Source organism: Sciurus vulgaris, assembly GCF_902686455.1.
Source record: "Sciurus vulgaris genome assembly, chromosome: 8".
In the NCBI taxonomy this organism is placed as follows: domain Eukaryota; kingdom Metazoa; phylum Chordata; class Mammalia; order Rodentia; family Sciuridae; genus Sciurus; species Sciurus vulgaris.
The window spans coordinates 30,910,504-30,934,310 of record NC_136468.1 but is presented as its reverse complement, the minus strand read 5'-3'; the positions used below and the strand labels follow the sequence as shown (position 1 = coordinate 30,934,310).

The 23,807-nt window shown below is 36.0% G+C and overlaps 2 protein-coding genes and 1 pseudogene across 11 annotated transcripts in view; all 3 read right to left on the bottom strand.

Moving 5' to 3' along the window:
• Positions 1-23,807, bottom strand: part of CADPS2 (calcium dependent secretion activator 2) — a 556,850-nt gene that overhangs the window by 347,200 nt on the left and 185,843 nt on the right. The window lies entirely within an intron of this gene.
• On the bottom strand, positions 99-4,151 carry RNF148 (ring finger protein 148). The gene has a single exon (XM_079149826.1). The coding sequence runs from the start codon at positions 2,640-2,642 to the stop codon at positions 1,731-1,733; it is 912 nt and encodes a 303-aa protein (XP_079005952.1). The 5' UTR covers positions 2,643-4,151; the 3' UTR covers positions 99-1,730.
• On the bottom strand, positions 13,741-22,419 carry LOC306667571 (lysosomal Pro-X carboxypeptidase-like; annotated as a pseudogene). Its single transcript has one exon. The product of its transcript is annotated as a lysosomal Pro-X carboxypeptidase-like (transcript).

The following is a 23,807-nucleotide window of genomic DNA, read 5'->3' as shown; positions in this document are numbered from 1 at the left end:
TTTTGTCTTTTTTTGATTTTGAAAAGTAGGGTATGCTGCTAAATCCACTCTGCCTCACCTTCTCATACATCAATTGTACATATATAGGAGTAAAGGGATGTTCATTTGTTTGTAGACCCTGTTATACTAACCTAACCCCATTTTGGGTGATGAGGAGAAAGAATGTAGGTGGAAAGCTTAAATACAACCATATTAGTTGAGCACAATTCATTTTTTTAATTGTAGCTATTGATTTTTGAAAAGGAAAAACTGCAAGGTCCACAACCACTAAAAACAGCAATGCTTAAAAGGTTATAAAGAGATGATTTCAACACAATTTTTGGTCAAACTCAACAAATATCTCTTGTGGGAGATCCCACAGTCATTGTTAGTTCTGCCTACATTTTTTATATTCTTCTATCAGTGGGGCACAATATGATTTTAAAACTAAAGAATGACATGGGAACTGACAAACTCCAGCTTTGGGGAGTGCTCTACCTCCATGTTTGTTTTTCAGCACTTAAGATACTAGAGCCAAGGATTTTTACCTTGAACATAAATGCTTCCGGCCTCTAGACAGTGGGGCATCCCCAGGACTGAGAGGGCTACAGCTTTAACTTAACAACATGGTAACTTGAAGCAGGGAAGAAGAACAAAGGGCTCTATGGACTTGACAACAGGTGGTATAACTAGGAAGTAACACGGCTGGCCCACAGTACCAAAGACCATTAATCTGATTTAGTTTCCACATAACTCCCCTTTAAAAAAATAAACTGTGGCACAGTGTCATGTATGAATCTTGTGTAGACACAAAATGTCATCTAAGTCAGAGAGCCAAGGTTTTAGCACATGATCCAGAGATTTTCACAAAAACAAGACCAATCTTTCAACTTCTCATCATTATATAGGTGTTCACATGACTATAAAAGAGGAAGAGGCAAAAATAAGGCAAAAGATACAATATGGAAATGCAACTGAACCATTTTTTAGCTTTTCTCTGCTATCAAAAAAACAGAGGTATTCACTACCATTTGGAGAAGAACAAGCACCCACTAGAGATTCTTCTATAGGGCAATCTGCTATCATAGATGATTCACTGTGCTAGGATTCAAAGAGCTCTGGCAAAAAGAGGTGAATTTTTGCAATACTTCTCTAAATGGTGTCTGTAACAATTTAAAACTTTTAGTTATTATTACATAACCTTAAGTGCTATCATCTAAAATAATTATTTAGAAATATATTATCCACCCAGTCAATAGCTTTGGAAACCATGTTTCCTGAGTATTAATAAAATTAATTAACCGTGGCAAATTAAAGCAAGATCTAATCCTCTAATGAAGTTTACTAAGCAGAGATATAAATTATTACAAACCCAAATGAAACAAAATATGGAAACAAAGCACAAAAATTAACTTATAAAGGGAAACTTTAAAATAGTAGAGCTAATTCCCCATTGCACCAATGTCAAAGTGATTTGAAAATAAAGGTTAACATTGTTTTCAACATATATTAATGTCCTTACTTGGATAAGGGCAAAAATGTATACCAATTAGAACTGATTAGAAAGACAATAGTTCAAATAGGTGGGCATGATATGGAGTTTTATTTTTAAAACACATGAATTTCACCTTCTTTAGTATTTGAGAAGCTGAAGTTGAAATTTTCTCTCTATATAAAGTGCAGTAAGAGAACTCATCTAATATTAATGTTTGAAAAGATCTAGCTATATCTTCAGAAGATGCTCTAGGTTTCTAAGTTTTCAGAATGTCACATTTGCACATGGGGCATGTCCTATGGGCTAAAAGCCAGGGGTCAATGCATGTCTTATGGAAAAAATGCTTGCAAGTTAAAATACGTACTACATCTTGAGGTTTGTATATATCAAAACAAACAACGCAGTTGTCCTCATTTGGATCTAGTTCCTTATCCCCGTCTTTGAGTACTCGAAGTTGAAGCTGACCAATAGCTTTCTTCACATCAGCCTTTATCTGTCTTCGTCTTGTGGTGGAAGAATTGGGTGCTCTAGGTCTCCAGGCACAGTATAAGAAAAGGTAGGCAATTGTGGCTGCCAGGAAGGTAAACAGAGACATGACATAGTGGCTCAGCCACGGCATGTGCATTCTCCCTACTTCGATGATGATCGTCACATAGACTCCTTTCTGAATCAAGTGCAAAAGTTCCATGCCTTTTAGGTTGCCTATCATCACCGCAACTATGTTTTCCGTTCCCTGGTGAGACATGGGAAACACTTTGTTGCCCGTTCCTGGATAGTTATAGATGATCACCCCATTTGCTCCCTTCTCTGCTGCCACGTTGATTTTATGTGTAAAAGTACAGCCTCCCCGTTCAATGAGGGCCAGCCAAGAGTCTGCCTGTTCTGGCCTGCTGAAGTTGGTCAATGGATTACAAGCATTCTGATTCCATCCTTCAGGAAGTACCACCACACCAGACACCCTTTCCAGAGGAGAATGATTCCCAAACACTCCACTCTCTCCTAGTTCTGATATAATCTGATTTCCCACCTGAAATGTTATGTTCAGATGAGCTGTCCATATTGCTTTTCCTTTAGAGTCAGGAAGGCTAAGTAGTAGAAAGATGCCAAGCCTCCACAGTCGAGATGAAACAGACCCATGAGTTGAAGGAGTAAGTCCTACTGGGTTCATTCCTCCATTTGCCTACTAACTGACAAACGCAGAAAACAAAATAACATCAGTTGTAAAAGAAAGTAAAGAAGCTAACTTCAAGTGTTGGCAGTAGATTACTAAAGCACATAAATGGAAAAGGTCTGTGAGGAACAGAGATATCTTGCTCCTTCCAGCATTTTTATTTCTGGTAGATTATCTTTCTTATAATGTAACAACATAACAAGAGTTGTTATTAGTACAATGTGATTTCAAGAAAATTATGACTCCTCAATGGGGAAACTGTGACATCAGAGACAGTGAGCCAATCCAGGGGCTTATATTAGAGTGCTGCATACTGAACTCCTATTGGCCAGAAGGCTGCTAAGCAATGAGTCAAGATTTATGCACACATATAGATCTTAGATACACACAAACATACACACATACACACACACCAATGTGAAGAAACTAGAAAGCAAGAAATAAATAGGTAAAAGCTATTTGTTTAAAAAAAAAAAAAAAAAAAAACCTTGAATGTTTTCCTACAAATGAATGGAACGAAAAAGCATCTGACCACTTTGTATTGTAAGGCAAAAATAGAAAACACTCATGTATTAGCACACATGCCTGACCAAGTACCAGTTCTCATATATGGTTCCATGACATGGGACCTGCCATTCTGTGGGAAGGGAGAGAAAAATCATTCCCACTGCCAACATGAAAAGCCTTCAAAAGGCCTGAAGATTTAACACAAGGAGAACGGGGTATAAGTGTACATTGTTTGTCTGATACAGTCCCATCTTGCCAGTTCTACTTCATTCACTGAAGCAGTTTCCACGTGTGCTAGGTAAATACTCAGTATCTAGCATATATTGGAGAAGAAAGCAGACATGATCCTATCCTTGTAGACTTTATTACTGAGGACAGATCTGAAAACTGTCAACATACACACATGTAACTACAAAATGTGATAAGGGCTCAGAATGCAAAGCTTGAAGTATCAGGACAAAGAATACATGGAAAAAAGGGTCAAACTTAGATTAGGAATCAGGGAATGGCTCTCTAAAACAGTAGCATTTAATCTGAGACTTGCGAGATAAATTAGCGTTACCAAAGCAAAGAATGGGAAAGAAGATTTCAGGCAGCTTTAAAACCCTCTAATAGGAAGGAATGTGGCAAATTAAAGAATCTGAAGGAATACAAGCTTTGAGCCTCGCAGACAGGGGAGAGGTGATAAAGAAGGAGAGGCAAGGGCTAAGTGTTTAGAGTTGTAAATGTTAAACTGAGGACTCTATTCCTAGAACAAGGAAAACACACTGTAGGGTTCTAAACCTAGGAGGTAACTTAAATTCCTTTAGAAATATTCATTTTATTTTATTTTTAAAGACCACCTTTTGATTCATTGTACACAAATGGGGTGCGACTTTTCATTTCTATGTTTGTACGCAATATAGATTCACACCATTCATGTAATCATACATGCACATAGGGGAATGATGCGTCTCAGTCTACTATCTTTCCTCCCCCCATGCCCTCTTGCACCATTAAAAAAAAATTAAACAAAGGTTAAAAAAAAAAAAAAAAAAGAGTAGCATTTTCTCTATTTTTAAATCCTCACCTAAAGTCTGTTTTCAGAGAGTCAATAAATTGGCAACACTTGCTCAAATGCTTATCTAATACATATAGGAAGTCTTTGTACCTGACATGCTGAAAAGTTCCCAGGGATAAAAAAGAAAAGAAAAGAAAGGCCCTGTTTGCTCATGTGCAAAATGGACTCCAACTTCTTTAAAACAGAGGTACTTTGGGAGAATTTGTCATTTTGACAAAATCATTTTTTGTGCTCCCTGGTCCACAACAGTTTAGTTGAAATATGCACTTAAAAATAAAATGGGAATTGATAAAATTACTCCAGTCCTACAATTTTATTTAGATCTGATTCAATTCAAATCTGAACTGTCAGTATAGGTGGACTTTTCCCATGTTTAAAAGAAATGTGAATTCCTGGCTAATTGGCTAACAGTGACAAAGTCTTAAGAAGGTAGTTTGCCATTCTATTGTTAGGGGCTATTTGTTAAATTGATAATTATTTAACCTTTGGGGATAAGGTTTTAAAATAGTGTTTTCCTGATGTTGCTTTATTAATTGATGATTCTTGAAGGGTAAAAATTTAAGTAGCAGCTCTATTTTGGCAAAACATATCACAATCAATAGTTTTCCTGTTAAAAGGAACAATTTGTAAACACTTAGTAGTTTATTATCTTTTCCTCGCAATCTGATGGAGTAAGGCAATGGTATTCAGGACCTTCCACCCCCGTCTACTGCTTGAGCCTTGAGACCAAATGTTTTATGAGAAACAATCCTCTACCATTACACAGTGGTTCCGAAGGAAGGTAATTTTGCTTTCCAGGAGATATTTGGCTATTTCTGGAGATGTTTTTGATTGACACAACTGAGGAGCAATACTGGCAACAGTGGCTAAAAGCCAAGGATGCAGCTAACCATTTTTAAATACCAAGAATAGACCCCACACAATAAAGAACTATCTGCCTCAAAACATCAATAACAAAATTAAGAAAGTCTGTGTTAATGGAAGAGTCTGGGGAGAAAGAAATCATCCCCAAACTCATTCATCCTGATGGACTATAAGGTCTGGGCTCTCATCATACCATGAGTTTTATAACTACTAACTCATCCATCAAGGATGATGTCCTCAATAAGCTGCAGAGATCTGCTAAAGCAACCTCTTAGTCACTGACGTATGATTACCGGTTGCTTCCACTTTATCAGTACTAGATCTAAGAGTCTTCTATCCTAGGGCCGGAATGGTTGAATGGCAGAGAAGAAAGTATGGTTGACTAATGCTACTGTAATGTGTATTATTTTTAGAACATTTGCTCAATACATGAATTTTTTGGTAAACACTCAAGTTTTAAAAGTTTTTCATTGTGTTGAACCTTGCAGGTAGGCTAAAGAGCACCAAAATAATAACATTAAAAAAAATAAAAACAACTGAAAAATACTACTAGGATTGATTGATCCAATAGTTCCAAATTCCCTATTTCCATTCTGCTTCTTGAAGTATATTTGTTTTCCTCTTAAGTTTGCTCCTTCATGATTCCCCCAAGATGACTACTACTCCAACTATCTATCCAGAAGCACAATGTGGTATTCCTTCTTCCACATTTCATTTTAAGAGTAAGGAAAAACTTTCCAGAAACTTAGCAGACATTCCTTTGTGTCTCTTTGACTAAGAGACACTTAGAGTGTTTACTTCACAACCCATGTTTAAAGTAACCCCTGCAAATCAGATACAATCATTACAAATGACTTAGGTTAATCATACTTGATCCTTCTTTGAGAAACCCTTCCTTGGCTGAGCACAGGGCTAGAGGGAAGGTAAAGATATCAGTGTTCTGCAACCAAGGGAGAAGATATGAACTGGAAGGTGAGAAGGTAAACAAACTGGCAGCTACAAGCTATACATTTCTGGATATAACCAAAACAATAACACTTAAATAACCATTAACCACAACAAACATGGCATTATACACAAGGTACTGACATGAGCCAGAGTTTGTGTTAAAGGGGACAGACACGACATAGCTTTGTCCTTAAGCAGGGAATTAGCTATGCAGGAGAAAAAGAGTTATACACCAACTAAGTGTATATATGTATATATTCTATAACTTACAGATAGAAATTAAAATTTGAAGTACCTTATAACTATCATCAAATAAGGTGAAGGGAAATCAACTAACCTCTACCCTTTCTGCTTTTTGATCTCTACTGCAGAAATGCTCACACTTGCAGGAATCGCTACTCTGATATAGAAAAACAACTAAATACATTGATACTGCACTTCAGTAGTGTCTTTAAGATGTAGGAAAAACTGAAGGGGCTTCATCAAATTGCCCCAAAAGTCACAGAATCCATAGCTATAATATTATGAGAGCTCTCTAGGAATCCACAAAACACACTTGTTTTACATTTAACTCCAAAATAACAACCACGTGTGTTTTCTGCACAGAACTAAATGAATCATAATGGGATTTGGGAGGAAGAGAATACCAATTCAAAGTGGTTTGCTGGGAGCAACAAAAAAGCAAATAATGCTAATAATAAATATTTTCTGAAAGCACAAAATTGTATTTTTACAAGATTTCACTTTCAAATTTTATTATATTTGATTGCAAGTTGGTAAACCCTCATGAACAAGTCTTTTTTCCTGAATTTAATCACTGCTCCCACATAGTCTCTCAGACATATCTGCAATAATTAGAGAAAAAGTTTCTTTGAAATACAAATGCACTTTTCCTCTTAACCTTTCTGAATCCAGGAAGGAGAGTTCTGAATGTGCTAAACATACAATAGAGCAAGTTAAAAATATTACCTCTGAGCTTCTGAATTACCTCTAAATTCATACACTGGAACACCACAGGTACAGATGCATGCAAAAGCAGAGTAACATAGTAGGCTTATGGGAGTGGAGGGAGAGTCAAGTACATATGAATCTTGAGTTTTTAAAGTAGATCTGAATGAGGTGTGTGATGGAGTTAGGTGAGGTGGGTAGGAGAAGGGAGAAAGCACATGCAGGACACCTGCCATCAGAAAGCTCTTAACTGAGTGCAGGTGGCATGTGGACAGCTCATTCAGGCACACAGTTAAGTACTAGGAAAGGTAGGCAGCAGGTGGTGTTTGCTCTCATGAAGCCACAACTGCTGGGCTCACCATGCACAGAGCAGAAGCAAAGAACAGGGACACCGAGAAATCAAGTCAAGGTGAGACCAGAATCAAGTCTCATTGACAGCTGAACCCAGAAGCTTCAAGGAGATATTTCCTATATTTCCTGAATATTTCTCTTCTACCTAGATCTAGGCTCTGTTACCAGGCTAAGGTGGGGCTGAATTTAGGAAAAGGAAGTTCAGCTACCTAAGATAGAAGAAAGACTGGAAATGGGGCCCAGGCAGGTCATTACATAAGCAGAAAATCACAGAAGTTTACGCAGGATCTTCATTATTTATGTGAACCAATGTAATCACATTATTGCTAAAAGCTGTGTTGATTAAATATATCAGAGGGAAAATTGTAGTCCAAACCCACACAGTACATTGCAAATCACCACATGGCTAGCCATGATTTCTTAGCTATGTAAGCCGGGATTACTCTTGCCAACTATTAACCTGCATGCTTAATGGTGGGATGCCTGAGAAAAGATTAAGTTGTATTAGACCTCCTAAGCTCTGAAAGACCTTTGTGACACTAAAGAAAGGAAATACTCATTGATGTTTTTCAAATACCTAATACAGTGCTTGGCTCAAGAAGGTCTGTGTGAGTAATTCCAATGTTCAGGTTTATCCTGCTTGGATGAATGCCCCTTTTGGCTTTGTTCAGGCCATCAAAATCATTATTCTAATCTAGAATTCGGCAATGGAACCATATCTTACTCCTCATTACACATTTTATTTCACTTTAAATTCATTCTGTTGACAGAAAACAAGTTAAAGAAAAAAAAAAAAAAAAAAAAAAAAACTCACAATGGCATTCCTATTCACTCAGCTCAGTCTACCCAAAGAACACTTCCCAAACTTCCAGGAATGGCATATATGCCTCTCCAGCCTGGTCTTCCTCCCTTTAGTCCAGCCACATTTTCTACTACTATTAATCCTGAAATTTATCATTCTTTAATTCCAGTAGCTTACAGTTCCCTGTGCTCCTATTACAACAATTGGCATGTAGACTTTGCCCCTCTAAAAAAATCTTTGTCTGTTCCTATGGTACACATTGCAAAACAGCCCCAATTACTTCCCTCTGTGTACTGGTACTCCCTTGGAATGTGATTCAGAAAGTCCATTAGGAGGTTAAACCCCTTAAATCTGTATGGCCTGGTGACAGGCTGACCAATAGACCACCCTGGAAGCAATGGTATGTCAGCTCTAACTCTATGACTCAGGAGCCTTGCACTCTCCCTTCCTTTCTTGCTATCCTGCTATCATGAAGTGAACAAGCTTGGCTTGACAGAGGAGGAGAAGTGATTTGGAGGAAAGCCCAGCTGTCCTAGTGAGGTCACCCTAGATCAATCCATAAATGGACAAATATGTGAGGGCCCAAACGAACAGAGCTGCCATCATGGTCCTAAGGGCCTAGAGAAACCTGAGTAGGTCTAGTCGAGACTCCTGAAAAATAAAATAAAGGTTCTCTTTTAAAAAGCCCCCGAGTTCTGGGTCAGTTCATTATGCAGCATTGCAGCTGATATAGGGCCCTCTACAAAACTATCCTTAATTTTTAAGGATGAAGATCAAAACTTATTTTTATCTGCATACCTACACCTAGCACAGTATCTAGCACATCAGAGGTTCTCAAGGAAGGTTGGAATGTCATTATATTTTGTATTCTACCTGTAATATTCCTCATACAATCAATGAATCTACTTAGTTGTATCTTCATGAAAGTGATCATTTCAGTAAGAGTACAGAACAGTTAGAATATGAATTCAATTTTTAATTCTTCTGCAGGTATATTACTCATAAAACTTGATTTTTTTAATAGACATACCTGAGTGAAAAGGTTAGAATATGATCAAATCTGTTTAACTTTTAATGAGCATAATTCAAACATAAATTACACTCCCTTCTTCATTATGAATTGAAGTCAAGGTCTACAGAACTTTAACATTAAACTGAAAGCAATAAGTTCTATCTCTCAATCTACCATAGAGAATATAAAATGGAAATCAACAGAGTAGAAACTCATTACTACCTCTAAGGGATAATGGGGAAAAACTTCACACTACAAACTTTGCATTAAGGGAGTAAGAGGTGGTGAGTATCTGTAAGTAGACATAATGTTGAGGATAGATTTAGTGGTATTTCTCTGAGACTAGATCAAAACATATCTTCATATTAAACTATTTAGGCTGCATTATTTTTGTTTGAAGGGGTGGAGAATAGGCAGCATACTCAAAAAAAAAAAAAAAAAAAAGAAAGGAAAAATTTAAACACAAGCATAATCCTTTGAATTACCAGCAGAACTTGTTCCTGTCTCTCAAAAGGCTGTTGTGCTCCTCTTCTTGATTCAAGGGTGAAGAACAAATGGAAATGGAGGTTGCTTCTGGGTTCTGCCATTTTTAAGTTGTCCTTAAACCTAAAGAAGACTCTAGATCTTCCTAAGACACCAAAGTCACTGGAGAGATGCATGAACTTTGCTTTCCTACAGTGAACTCAGTGAGCTCTCAGCAGTCAGAAAAGACAGGGCAGAGGTAAGGAAGTTTTCCTATTTAGATCCCTTACATTTTTCTAATTCAAAGTTCATAAAACCCTTTCTCATTTATTAGATCATTTAATTCCTTCTTCAAAAAATCAGGAAGAAAAAAGCATGACTTGTCACACCTGCAGAAATAGTTCACTGAAGCACAGGCTATTTGACAGACTCAGAGGAAATCCAGTCTCTGCTGCATGCTAGTTGTGTGAAGGTGAGCATGCTGAGCTTCAGTTTCCTCGTTTGTAGGATGGGGAAGTAATGCCTGCCTCTGGAAGCCACTGGGAATATTAAATGACATATCTCGCATCTATTTACAAATCATTAAGCACACTGTGTGCTCAGTAGATACTCACTAAATGGATTTTCCTTCCTTCCCAATCCCAGAAAATCTTTTTGATTTTGTGTTTTCCATTTCCCACATTAAAAAAAAAAAAAAAAAAAAAAAAATCCTCTTCATTCTTCAAGACCCATCTATCTCAATCTCCCTTATCAAAAACAACTCGTGCCTATGACATGGTATTTCTGTACCAATTTTGCCTCTTATTATGTAGTTAGATGCTTCTATATCTGTTTACTTTCACTTGGTCTAGAATATCTTGTGGTATTATTTATTTTTAAAACTTCTGTTTTTTCCTCCTGTCCAAATGCTAGCACGATAAAATATGTTCAAGGTCCCTGACAAATGTTTGACTTTTTAAGCACTTACCCTTCAAAATATTAAGATATATCAACAGCTTCTGCAACCTTTGCTTTACACAACCACCACTTAAAAAAAAAATAAGGAACAGGCAATGATTTGACAAGTCCTCCTCAGTTAAGAACTGCACTGACAACAGTTGTCCAGAAAAAGGCTTATTTAATATCGCAGGATCAGAGGCCATCTGCCTTAGATTCTCTCTCCAAAAGTCAAGAATAAACTCCATCCACATTTGTTCCAGAAAAATGTACTAAATATGGAATAATATGTAACCATAAAGTAACAAATATTTCTAATATATAAGTAGTCAACCTTTACTGGGTTAAAATCCTCCTTTAATTGTCTTTTGTATGAATGAATCTATCTGTATCTATTTATCTCAAGATATATAGATCTATATCTATACATGTAGATATCTATATAGACCTATCTCTTTATATCAAGTCATAGGACCCCAATGGTGATCAGCAGGAGGAAACTGCATCACATTAATTATTTATGTTAGCATCTCAGAGAAACTCCTGCCATCATATGAGCAGAAATACTTAAAGCAAAAATTTCTTAACTTCAGGGAGTTTTCCAACCAGAATACTTTCCATTCCCACCCCAAGATGCAGTTGAATCCTGCAATCCCCACAAAGCATCACTGGGTAATTCAGTTCAAATTGAGCCCTTTCTACTATGAATCATCACAATATGATTTTTAAAATTTTGTATCTGTATTCTACACGAAAATATACATAGCATATCTGTACATTTTTAAAATAAAATGAGCACTCACTTTTTAAAGAAATAGGCATTTTGTTCATTTTGCCCTATTGTTTCTTAGTAAAACATTTGGATATTGCCTTAAGATATTTTTCAGCAGGTGTTAAATAAAAACAATGTAAATTTACTTTTTCCCCTTTTATGTGGGTTGTGCTTATCTCTCAAATTATGTTTAGAATAATTAGCATGTATAAATTGTATAAATGGGATTCACTATGATATATCCAGACACACCTATGATGTGCAATGATTATGTCCATTCACTCTTCTTCTACTCTCTTCTACACACCAATAAGCCCTCTTCTGCTTTGAAGTATTTTTTTAAGTTTCCACTTACAAGAAAAAAAATAATACATGATACTTGTCTGCCTTATTTTTCACTTAATGTAATGTTCTTTGGTTCCATCCATTTTCCTACAAATGACAGGATTTTCATTCTTCTTTATAGCTCAAAATTAACACACCATTTTGTATATGTATTTTTTCTTTACCCATTCTTTGATGGACGCCTAGGCTGGTTCTACATGTTAGCTACTATGGACAGTGCCATAACAAAATGGGTATATAGGTATCTTTAACGTGTGGACTTCATTTCCTTTCCTATATACCCAGGAATGGGATAGCTGGATCATATAATACCGTTTTCAATTTTTTGAGGAACCTCCATACTGTTTTACATAGTTGCTCCTTTCCACATCCTTGCCAGCATTTAGTAGCAGTAGCGGTAGTAGTAGTAGTAGTAGCAGCAGTAGTAATTGGCCATTCTGTGTTAAGAAGGAATCTCATTGCAGTCTCGGTTTGCATTTCCCTAATGGCTGTGGTATTGAACATTTTTTCATGTATATATATTGGCCTTCTGTATTCCTTCTGTTGAAAAGTGTCCATTTAGACCATTTGTGTTTTACAACTGTATTATTTGCTGTATTAAGTTTTTTGAGTTCTTTATACATTCTGGATATTAATCTTCTGTTAGATAAATAGTTATCAAAAGATTTCTCCCATTCTGAAGGTTGTCTCTTCAGTCTGTGGATTGTTTCCTTTGCTGTGCTGTTTTTAACTTGATGGAATTCCATTTGTCAATTCTGCTTTTATTTCCTGAGCATTTGGAGTCCTATCCAGGAAACTGTTGGCTGTGCCAATATATTGAAGTGTTCCATATGTTTTCCTCTACTAGTTTCAAAGTTTCAGGACTTAACATTATAGTCTTGATCCATTTTGAGATGATTTTTTACAGAGCAAGAGGGGTCAAGTTTCAGTCTTCTACAGGTAGATGTGAGGTTTCCTGGCACTATTTCTTGAAGAAGGTGTCCTTTCTCCAACTGTGTTATTGGCACCTTTGTGGAGAATTGGTTGGCTGATGATGCATGGACCTATTTCTGGGTTCTCTGTTTCTCTGTTTTGCTCCACTGATCAGCCTGTTTTAATGTCAGTGCCATGATGTTTTTGTTACTGTGGCTCTGCTGTATGCTTTGAAACTGGGGATTGTGATGCTGCCAGCTTTGCACATTTTCTCAAGATTGCTTTGGTTATCTGAGATTTTTTGTTTCTATATGAATTTTAGGTTTTTTTTGTTTTGTTTTGTTTTTGTTTTTTTTTTTTTTTTTGTAGTTTGGTGAAGAATGTCATTGGCATTTTGATGGGGATTGCACTAAATCTGTAGATTGGTTTGGGTAATATGAACATCCGAACAATTTTTTCCAATCCATGAACATGGGAGATCCTTCTGTTAGTGTCTTCAATTTCTTTCTTCAGTGGTTTGTAATTTTCATTGTAGAAGTCTTTCACATCCCTACTTAGGTTGATTCTTAGGTGTTTTTTGCAGTTATTGTGAATAATACTACATTTCTAATTTCTTTCTCAGTAAATTCATTATTGGTATAGAGGGAAGCTAGTGATTTTTTTTTTCCTGCTGATTATATCCTGCTACTTTACTAAATTTGTTTATTAGTTCTATACTCTTTTGGTGGAGTCTACAGGTTTTTCAGTGCATAGAATCATATCATGTGCAAACAGATAACTTGACTTACTTTCTTTTTTCTCATATGTATGGCTTTTATTTCTTTCTGTTGTCTAATTTTCTCTGGCTAAAATTTCTGATTCTATATTATATTAAATAAGAGCAGTGAGAGTGGACACACTTGCCACGTTTAGAAGAAACGTTTCAGTTTCTCCCAGATAAATGTGGGCTTGGCACATGTAGCCTTATTATATTGAGGTATGATCCTTCGTTTGTTCAGGACTCTTATCTGGAACGGATATTGAATTTTATCATAGGCTTTTTCTGCCTCTACTGATATAATCATGTAATTTTGATCCCTGATTTTATTTATGTGCTGTATTTCATTTATTATTTGTGTGTGGGGAAACATCCTTTCATCTTTGGAATAAAACCAGCTTGATCATGGTGCATGATGCTTTTAATGCACTATTAAATTCAATTTGTACCTATGTTCATGAGGGATACTGGTTTTTATCTTGTGTCTTTTTTTTTTTTTTAATAGCAGGGTAACACTTGTCTCAATAAGTCTGGAAGGGTTCCCCCACTTCAGTTTTATGGAATATTTTGAGTAGCATTGATGTTACCTCTTCTTTAAAAATTTGATAAAATTCAGCAGTAACCCCATCCAATCCTGGGCTTGTCTTTGTTAAGACATTTTTTTTTTTCTTATCACTGTTTCAATATCATTAGTTGATATTGATCAATTTTGGTTTTTTAGATATTCTTTGTTCAATTTTTGGAGATCATGTGTGTTCAGAAACTCCTTCCTCTCTTCTACATTCTCCTATTATTATATAATTTTTCAAAATATTTCCTGATGATCCTTTGAAGTTCTCTGTCATTTTATTTATTTATTGTACATAAATGCAGTATAACTATTGTTTCTCTGATTATACATGAAGCAGAGTCATACCATTTGCATATTCATACATGTACACAGGGTAATGATGTTTGTCTCATTTTATTATCTTTTTATTATCTTTCCTCCCCCGCCCCCATCATTTCTATCTACACACTCCATTCTGGTCAGTTTTAATGTCTCCTTTTCCACCTCTAATTTTATATGAGTCTTCGTCATGAGATTTGTCATTTTATCTTTATAAGACACAATAATTTGTTTTGTTAATTCTTGAATTTTTCTGTAAGTCTCTATTTCTTCTATTTCTGTTCTGGTATTCATTATTTCCTTCTGTCATACAAATTTTGAGTTTGGTGTTCTTTCTTTTCTAAGACACTTAGATGCATCATTAGGTTATTTGAGATCTATTGTTTTGATGTACACACTCATAACTCCCTCTTAGTACTGTTTTTTCTGTATCCCACATATTTTTGTATTTTACTTCCATTTTCATTAATTCAAGAAATTTTAAATTTCCATCTGACTTCATCAGTGCCCCACTGTTCATTCGAAAGTATGCTGTCTTATCTCCATGAGTCTTTATAAATTCTACAGTATCTCCTGCTGTTGATTTTTAGTTTCATTCCATTGTGATGAGAGAGGATGTAGGATATTGTTTTAATATATAGTCTATTCTAGAAGTTCCATGCACTTAACAAATGCATGTGTATTCTATAGTTGAAATATTCTGAAAATGTTAAGACCATTTGATCTAGAGTGTAATTTGAGGTTTTCTCTGATTTGTCTTGGTTTGTTTTTTACCTAGATGATCTATTGCGGAGATTGGGTACTGAAGTAAGCACTATCATTGTATTAGGGTCTATCAACTCGAATAGTGTTTGTTTTATGAAAGTGAGTGCTCTCATCTTCAGTGCATACAGATTTATATTTTGATTTGATCCCTTGATCATTATATAGTGACCTTCTTTGTCTCTTTGCATTTTTTTTTTTTTGTATTAAAGTCTATTGTGTTACATTTAGGACTCCTACTTGCTGTTGAATTCCGTTCACTTGAAATACCATGTTCCATCTTTTCATATTCGGATTTTGTCTTTACAAGTTAGGTGAGTTTCTTGTAGACAACATATATCTGATAGGTCTTATTTTTAAATCCACTGAGATAGTCCACATCTTTTAATAGGAAAATGAATACCATTTGCACTCATAATTATTGAAATCTATAAACTTATTACTGTCATCTTGATTTTTTAAGTTGTTTTGAATATTCTTCATTTATTTCTTCCTCTCATTCATTGTTGTGGTTTGATGGTATACTGTATTAATGTTTTATTCTTTTTATCTGTTCTTTTTCTACATACCTGACAGTAGAGTTTATTTTGACATATATACATAAATGGAGTATAAGTTATTCTAATTAGGATCCTATTCAGTGGTTGTACATGGTGTGGGTTACCCTGGTTGTGTATTCATATACAAAGATAGGAAAGTTTTGTCCAATTCATTCTACTGTCTTTCATAGTTCCATCCTCCCTCCCTTCTCTTTATCTAATCCAATGGACTTCTGTTCTTCCCCTCCCGCCCTTGTTGTGGGTTATCATCCACATATCAGAAAGAGCATTCAGCCTTTGTTTTTTGGGGTACTGGATTATTTCACTCAGCATGATATTCTCCAGTTCCATCTTTTTACCAGTAAATGTCATAATTTCATTCTTCTTTATGGCCGAGTAATATTCCATTGTTTGATTCTTTTCTATTTCTCATTTTTATACCTACACTTCTATTGGGATTTATTCTTGTTTTCTCATGATGGCATTCAGCTGTTTTCCATTCCTGGTATAGAATACCCTTAAGTATCATTTGTAAGGCTGAATTAATGGTCATGAATCTCCTTAGTGTATAATTTTTTCTTCATTTTTACAGACTGCATTATGATTCATTATACAAAAACGGAGTAAAAATTTTCATTTCTATGGTTGTACTCGATGTAGATTCACATCATTCATGTAATCATACATGTACATAGGGTAAATCTGTCTCATTCCACTTTTGTTCCTTAACCTGCCCCTTCACCCCCCCTCATTTTCCTCTACACAGTCCAAAGTTCCTCCATTCTTCTCTTACTGCCCCTCCAGCCCAGGCTTTGAATCATCATCCACTTATCAGTGAAAACATTCAGCCTTTGGTTTTTTTAAGATTGGCTTATTTCACTTGTTTTGTGGAGGACTGGTTTATTTCACTTAACATGATATTCTCCAACTCCATCCATTTACCTGTATATGCCATAATTTTGTTCTTTATAGCTGAATAATATTCCATTGTGTATATATATCACAGTTTCATTATCCATTCATCTATTGAAGGGCATTTAGGTTGGTTCCACAATCTAGCTATTGTGAATTGAGCTGCTTTAAACATTGTTGTGGCTGTGTTACTGTAGTAAGCTGATTTTAAGTCCTTTGGGTGAGTGAGATAAGTGGGTCAAATGGTTCCATTCCAAGTTTTTTGAGGAATCTCCACAGTGCTTTCCAGAGTGGCTGCACCAATCTGCAATTCCACCAGCAATGTACAAGTGTGCCTCTTTCCCCACATCCATGCCAACACTTATTATTGCTTGTGTTCTTGATAATAGCCATTCTAATTGGAGTGAGATGAAATCTTAGGGTGGTTTTGATTTGCATTTCTCTAATTACTAGGTATAATGAACACTTTTTCATATATTTGTTCATCACCTGTTTATCTTCTTCTGTGAAGTATCTGCCCAGTTCTTTAGCCCATTTATTGACTGGGTTCTTTTTATTTTTGGTGAAAAGTTTTTTTAAGATCTTTATAAATTTTGGAGATTAGTGCTCTATCTGAAATATGTGTGAAAAAGATTTTCTCCTACTCTGTAGGCTCTTTTTTTTTTTTTTTTTTTTTTAAGGTCCAGCCTTATCCTTTATTTACAGCACAGTTTAAAGTCATTAAATTAAGTACAAAAGAAATGACCCCCATTTCCTGGATTGGCATCAGACATCCTTCCTACCAGCTGCACGTACGTCATTTTTATCTATCTTCTGCTTTTCCTTTTTGGTGGATAGGAATGGGGATTTGCATATGGCAAAAGAGATTTCAACCTCAGAACTAAGAATTCAAATGCCTGCTTGCAAAGAAACAAAGGAAGTGACTCTCCTCTTGTGAAAGGCAGTGGGGAGCTTTGCTTGAGTCATGAGGGCCACTGATGGTGTGGGAGGCGTCATGATGGGATTTCTTCCTGTAGGTGGTGCATGCAGGTTCAATACCCAGGCAATGACATTGTTGGGATGGCAACACCCCCATCACCCTCTCTTCTATCTCAACCTGGGCACCCAAATCTAATGACAAATGAGGGGAAGTTATTACACTTAGAAAACCAAAGTGAATGGGAATATGGATGTAGTGAACATAAAAGAAGAAACTGAAAATGATCAAAAGTTGCTCAGGGCTGCCTTTTGACATTGTCATGGAAATCTCTGATCCATCGCCTCATGTGTTCAACTTCCAAGGAACGGGCTAACAGGACAGATGTAGGATCCAAGGCATTACTGGCTCGAAGACCTAAATGATGGGTCCCCTCCTTGTTGGTGACTGCAACCAGGGTGTCTGTGATGTCTTTGGTTACTCCACCTCCTGACCAGGGGTCTAGATCACCATTGCTGAAAATGATGTTGGAGTGTGATTTGATGTTTTTCCCTCCATACATGGTAATGATCCAGGAGGGCCTTGGTCTCACACCCCACTGTTTAAAGCACTCATCAGAATATTTCTTCGGGTTCCACTAACGAAGTTCAAACATGTCATCGATACCATTAGTACAAAAGGGCATGACCATTTCCGTGCAGGCCTGATAGCTCCAACCCTGAGATCCCAGACTGCTAGTTGCTGTTTCTGAAATATTCAGGCATTTTGCCTGGCCCGAATAATTATAATATACATTCAGAGTTTGGAAAATATTCTGTATCATCTGTGAATCCGGTACACTAGGATTTATCAAATACTGGCACACTACCTTGAGAGGCCAAGCAGGCAAAGGCTGTAAAAAGTTAGACGCATAAGGGTAGTTCACCATTGCCAGATTCACCCAAGTTTCCATAATCCATTCTTTCAAATTTGGGATGTCCTCAAATGTCAATGGGTTACATAAGTGAAAGGCTTGAGCAAGCCACTGTAGACCACTTCCTGTACTTGAGAGTCGGTTAATGGCATCCCAGGACCTGAGGATGCTCACTGAACAATGTGAACCACTTTTTCTAAAATCTGTAGTTACAATCTTTATAAATGAATCACAAGGAACAAAGTCTTCAAACTGCCAGATAGGGGCAGAAACTGCAAGGGCTTCATCTACTATGTGAGGATATTTCATCCTAAACCAGGCTGGAAGCATGCCACCATAAGAGCCCCCTATGGCAATGACAGGTTTATCTTCAGCTTCTGGGATTATTCTTTTCAAGTGTTTGATTAACTCAGCAAAATCAGCTAGAGCTTGTTCTGATGTTAGAAAATTCAAGTGTTTGATATCCTGGAATGAGCTGTTGCCAAAGGGTAGGGACTCTCCATAATATCGATGTTCAGCAAACACTAACATAGCTTTCAGTTCTCAGCCACATCCCACATGAACCTCGTGTTATTGCAAAACCAAACAATGTCCCCTTCGTTACCAGTGTAGAAAAGTATTGATCTACCATCTTTGTCCCAGTGTTTGTCAGATAGCAGGTACCGCTGTTTAAAAGTTTTCATGTTACTGAATCCAAAATTATAAACCTTCTGTTGGAAATAAAAAACTAAGTACTTCTTGGCTACAGAGGAGTGGGATGCAGGGCTGGTTGGCAAGTGCAGACTGCTGAGGGTCCTTAGTACCCGCCAGGGGACTACAGAGGTCCCGGGTGCCAGGAAAGCCAGGAGCAAGAGCAGGAGGGCTGGGTGATCCATGGCTCAGGTTGGCAGCAGCAGTGCGGGTGTGAAGGCGGGAGAGGCTCTTTTTTCATACAAGAAAAATTCTAGAACTTATAAATGAATTCAGAAAAGTAGAATATAAAATTAACATGCATAAATCTAATATATTTCTATTCATAAGTGATGAATCCTCTGACAGAGAAATTAGGAAAACTACTCCATTCACAACAGTCTCAAAAATAAAATACTTGAGAATCAATCTAACAAAACAGGTGAAAGACCTCTACAATGAAAACTATACAACATTAAAGAAAGAAATTAAAGAAAACCTTAGAAGATGGAAAGATCTCCCCTGTTCTTGGGTAGACTGAAATTAATATTGCCAAAATGGTCATACTACCAAAAGGGCTATACAGATTCAATGCAATTCCAATTAAAATCACAATGATGTTCCTCATAGAAATACAGAAAGTAATCATGAAATTCATCTGTAAGAATAAGAGACTTCGAATAACCAAAGCAATTCTAAGCAGGAAGAGTGAAGCAGGAGGTATCTCAATATCAGACCTTCAACTATACTACAGAGCAATAGTAACAAAACCTGCATATTGGCACCAAAATAGACAGACAGACCAATGGTACAGAATGGAAGACATAGAAACAAACCCACATATATACAGTTATCTCATACTCGACAAAGGAGCCAAAAACATACAATGGAGAAAAGATAGCCTCTTCAACATATGGTGCTGGGAAAACTGGAAATCCATATGCAGTAAAATGAAATTAAACCTCTCTCTCACCCTATACAAAACTCAACTCAAAATGGATCAAGGACCTAGGAATCAGACCAGAGAACCTACATATGTGCAAAGCAGAAGAAAAAGTAAGCCCAAATCTTCAACATGTCAGCTTAGGAGCAGACTTCCTTAAGATGACTCCAGAACACAAGAAATGAAAGCAAGAATCAATAAAAGGGATAGATTCAAACTAAAAAGCTTTTTCTCAGCAAAGGAAAAAAATCAATAATGTGAAAAGAGAGCTTATGATTATTCTGAAAGGACTTTATTCCTTTTTTTTGATTTTGAAGAATACTTTTGCTGGGTATACTAATTTTGGGTGGTAGGTAGTTGAAATCAAGGACTTGAAATCAAGGCCCTCTTAGACTTTAGGGTTTCTGGTGAGAAATCTGCTGATAGTCTAGTGTGTTTGCCTTTGAATATGACTAGTCGCTAGTCTTGATAAATTTTCATGTTCTTTGGCCCTTACCTTTGAAAATTTGACTATGTCATCAATAGGTTGTTTTCTGATCATAGTCCATTTGAGATTCAAAAAGACTCCTGTATATGGATGTCCCTGTATTTCCCAAAACCTGGGAAATTTTTTCCATTATTTCGTTGAATAGGTTTTTCTGTTCTCTTAATTTGGGAGGGCGGGAAACTGGGAATTAAACTCAGGGTCACTTGACCACCGAGCCACATTCCCAGCCCTTTTTTGTATTTTATTTAGAGACAGGGTCTCACTGTGTTGCTGAGGCTGGCTTTTAACTTGCAATCCTCCTGCCTCAACCTCCTGAGCCACTGGGATTTTAGGCATGCGCAGTAGCACCCAGCTTGTTTTCCTAACCTTTAGTTCTCATTTGGTATAACAATTTTATGGACTTTAATCTGTTAATGGTGTCTCAAAGATCTTGAATGCTTTCTTCATTCTTTCTTCTTTGTAGGCATGTAATATTTCAAAAGTCCTGTCTTCAAGTTCTGATATTTTTCTTTTCTTTTTTTTTTTTTTTTTTTCCTTTGGCTAGCTAGTCTACTATTAAGGCTTTCAACTGAATTTTTATGTGATTTGTTGAGCTTTGCTTTTCCAAGATTTCTGTTTGGTACTTTTTTCTACTATCTCTACTTTGCTGAATTTCTCAATCATGTCCTGTATTGTCTTCCTTATTTCATTTGGCTATTTATTCTCCTAGAATTTCTTGAGCAGTTTTAAAATCACTTTTGATTTCTTTATCAGCATTTCATTTACTTTGATACTCTGATGTATGTTACTGGAGTTATGAACTTTAGGAAGTATCATATTACCTTTTTCATATTTTTTGAATGTATATATTGAGATCTATATATCTATTGGGATAGATATCCCGTGCACTTTTATGTGAAGGCCTTCTTAGTAACTAGTTTTCTCCTGATGATGCATTTTGGGGTATTGGTTCATTTTGTATATGTTCAGCTTCTTTTCAGCTGGACACCATAGTGTAATCTCCCAATAGCTTATTTGGTTGTGATTAATGGGTATATCAGATGTGGAGACACCCCTCTATCTCTGCAGTTCTTGCAAGAGTGTGGACACTGTGGTATCAAATTATAAAATTTTTATAAGTATAGTTTTGCTATACCCCTTTATATTCCTATGGGGATTAATATACTGATTTGTATAAAATTATTTATTTGGTTTGTTAGAACAAAGGTGATTCTCTGGCATGACTAAACACCTTGTATGTTCTATTGTTTTTCATATTCCCTGAAATATTACAATCTAAAACCCATCTCTTCAAGGTCTACACTATTGATTGTCTCACTCACTTAAGATATTTATCAAGAACTTAGTATATGTACTATTCTAAGTGTAAGGTCTAGAGCACTGAACAAGAAAACAATTTATTGTCCTTATGAATATTTCGTTCTGTGTACCAAAGATTTATAGATGAGATCATGGTTGTATCTTATTCAAGAGGATAACATTTTGATGTGATAAATAAGTCAATTAAGTTTGAAGTAAGTACCAGAAAAGCAGAACATATTAGTCTCTTGGAGATGCTACAACAAAACACCATAAACCAGGTGTTTCAACAACAAAGATATATATTTCATAGAGTTCTGGAGACTGGCAAAGCCCAAGATCAAGGCAGATTTGGTGTTTGGAGAGGACCTTCTTTCCGCCTCATAGATGGTGTCATTTTCCTGTGTCTTCATGTGTGCAATGGGTGAGGACTGTCTCTAGTTCCCTTTTATAAGAGCACTAATCCCATTTAAGTGATTATACCCTATGACCTAATCACTTCCCTAAGTTTCCACTTCCTAATTCTACCACCTTGGGGGTTAGGATTTTAAGATTCCAAGGGGGAAATAAACCTTCAGATAACACCATTCCCAAAAGATCAAAAAATTCCCCAAGATGGTATAGCTTATTTCACGTACAGTTTAGACATCAAGGTCGACTTTTCCTGGCATATCTCATGTGAGCTAAAGCAACTCATGCGGTACATTTATACAGAGTCAACGTTTCCTTGATTCAGACCTCATGGAGTTTTTAAGTTTTATACTTAAAGACAATCTTTGTTTTACATTTTTTTTTTTTTTTTTCAAAGTTAGTTTTCTGAGTTTTACCAGGAATAGAAATTGCTCAATTGCACAGGTTTAAGTAATTCCTAATCAAGTCTCTGGGTTTAAATTCTATAAATGCACTAGCTCTTTAAATCTTAGACAGGTTACTTCCAATTCTGTATCTAAGTGTTCTTATGTAAATCAGATAATAACAGTACCAAATTTTTAGGATTCTTATGGGGACTGAATGAAACAACATAAAATACTTAAAACACCTAGAGCACACGGTGGGTCCTAAAAAGGGCGGACGTGCTAACCACCACCACCCACCCATTATTATCTGTCCCTCAGAGTGTTAATAATTTGTTTACTTAACAGATAAGAATGATGACAAAGTATTTAAGGGATGTTCTCAGTCCTGTGATTCTAAAGGAGTCTCTATGTTAATGTACCAAAATACTGGTATTGATTTTTCACATACTAACATTCACTCTGATCACTAGTGATCTGTTCTATAAATGCCTGTCAACGTGTTCAGGTAAACAACTAATATTTTATTGCCTATTGGGAATGAAAAATTTATGATTCTTAAAGAAAGCAGGAAAGTAGAGCTCACCATGAAGGTACAGGCCAACTTCAAACAAAAGATGTTTTTTTGTTCCTGCACACCCACAGACCTCCCATTAAAAATAAACAACTAGAACAAAGCAGCAAAGCTTTTGGTTGGATCTTCTGGCACAATATTCTTCAATATGTTGACAAAGAGCCCTGTTTTACCAACTAATTGTTACAATACTATTTCATGTCAAATTGCAAGCAGAACATTCATGTCACCAATGACTCAAAATTTAATCTGAGATTCAGAGAAAAGAGGAGCTTACTGACATGTGAAAAAGTAGAAGAGAATAATTAACTTAAAAAAAAAAAAAAAAAAAAACTCATTCTAGACAAGACCTAGAGGTGAATTACTACTGTTCTACTTGGTGTCTATTTAACTGAAGTTACACTAAAGAAATAACAGGTGGGAAAGCTAAATGATTGATATTCCAAGTGATGTTGTTAATTTGAAAATATAGGAGTTGCAGTCTCTACCTAAAAGTATATAAAGTAGACATAGTAATCACTGCTTCCATACTCTTTATTGCGCTTGAATTTTTCCTAATGTCTTAAGATTTTAGTTTGATTTTCTATATCTCACTTTACTTACATTTGCATGTTAAGTGCTTTGGAAAATTTCTTTTAATATATTTAATAATATATTAAATAATAAAATATTAATAATATTTTAATATATTACTCTTTTCATATATTAAATTTAATAAAATTTAAACAATTAGTAGCACCACTGAAAAAGTTATAGAAAGAGTCCCTGATAAACTCAAGAAACTGAGTT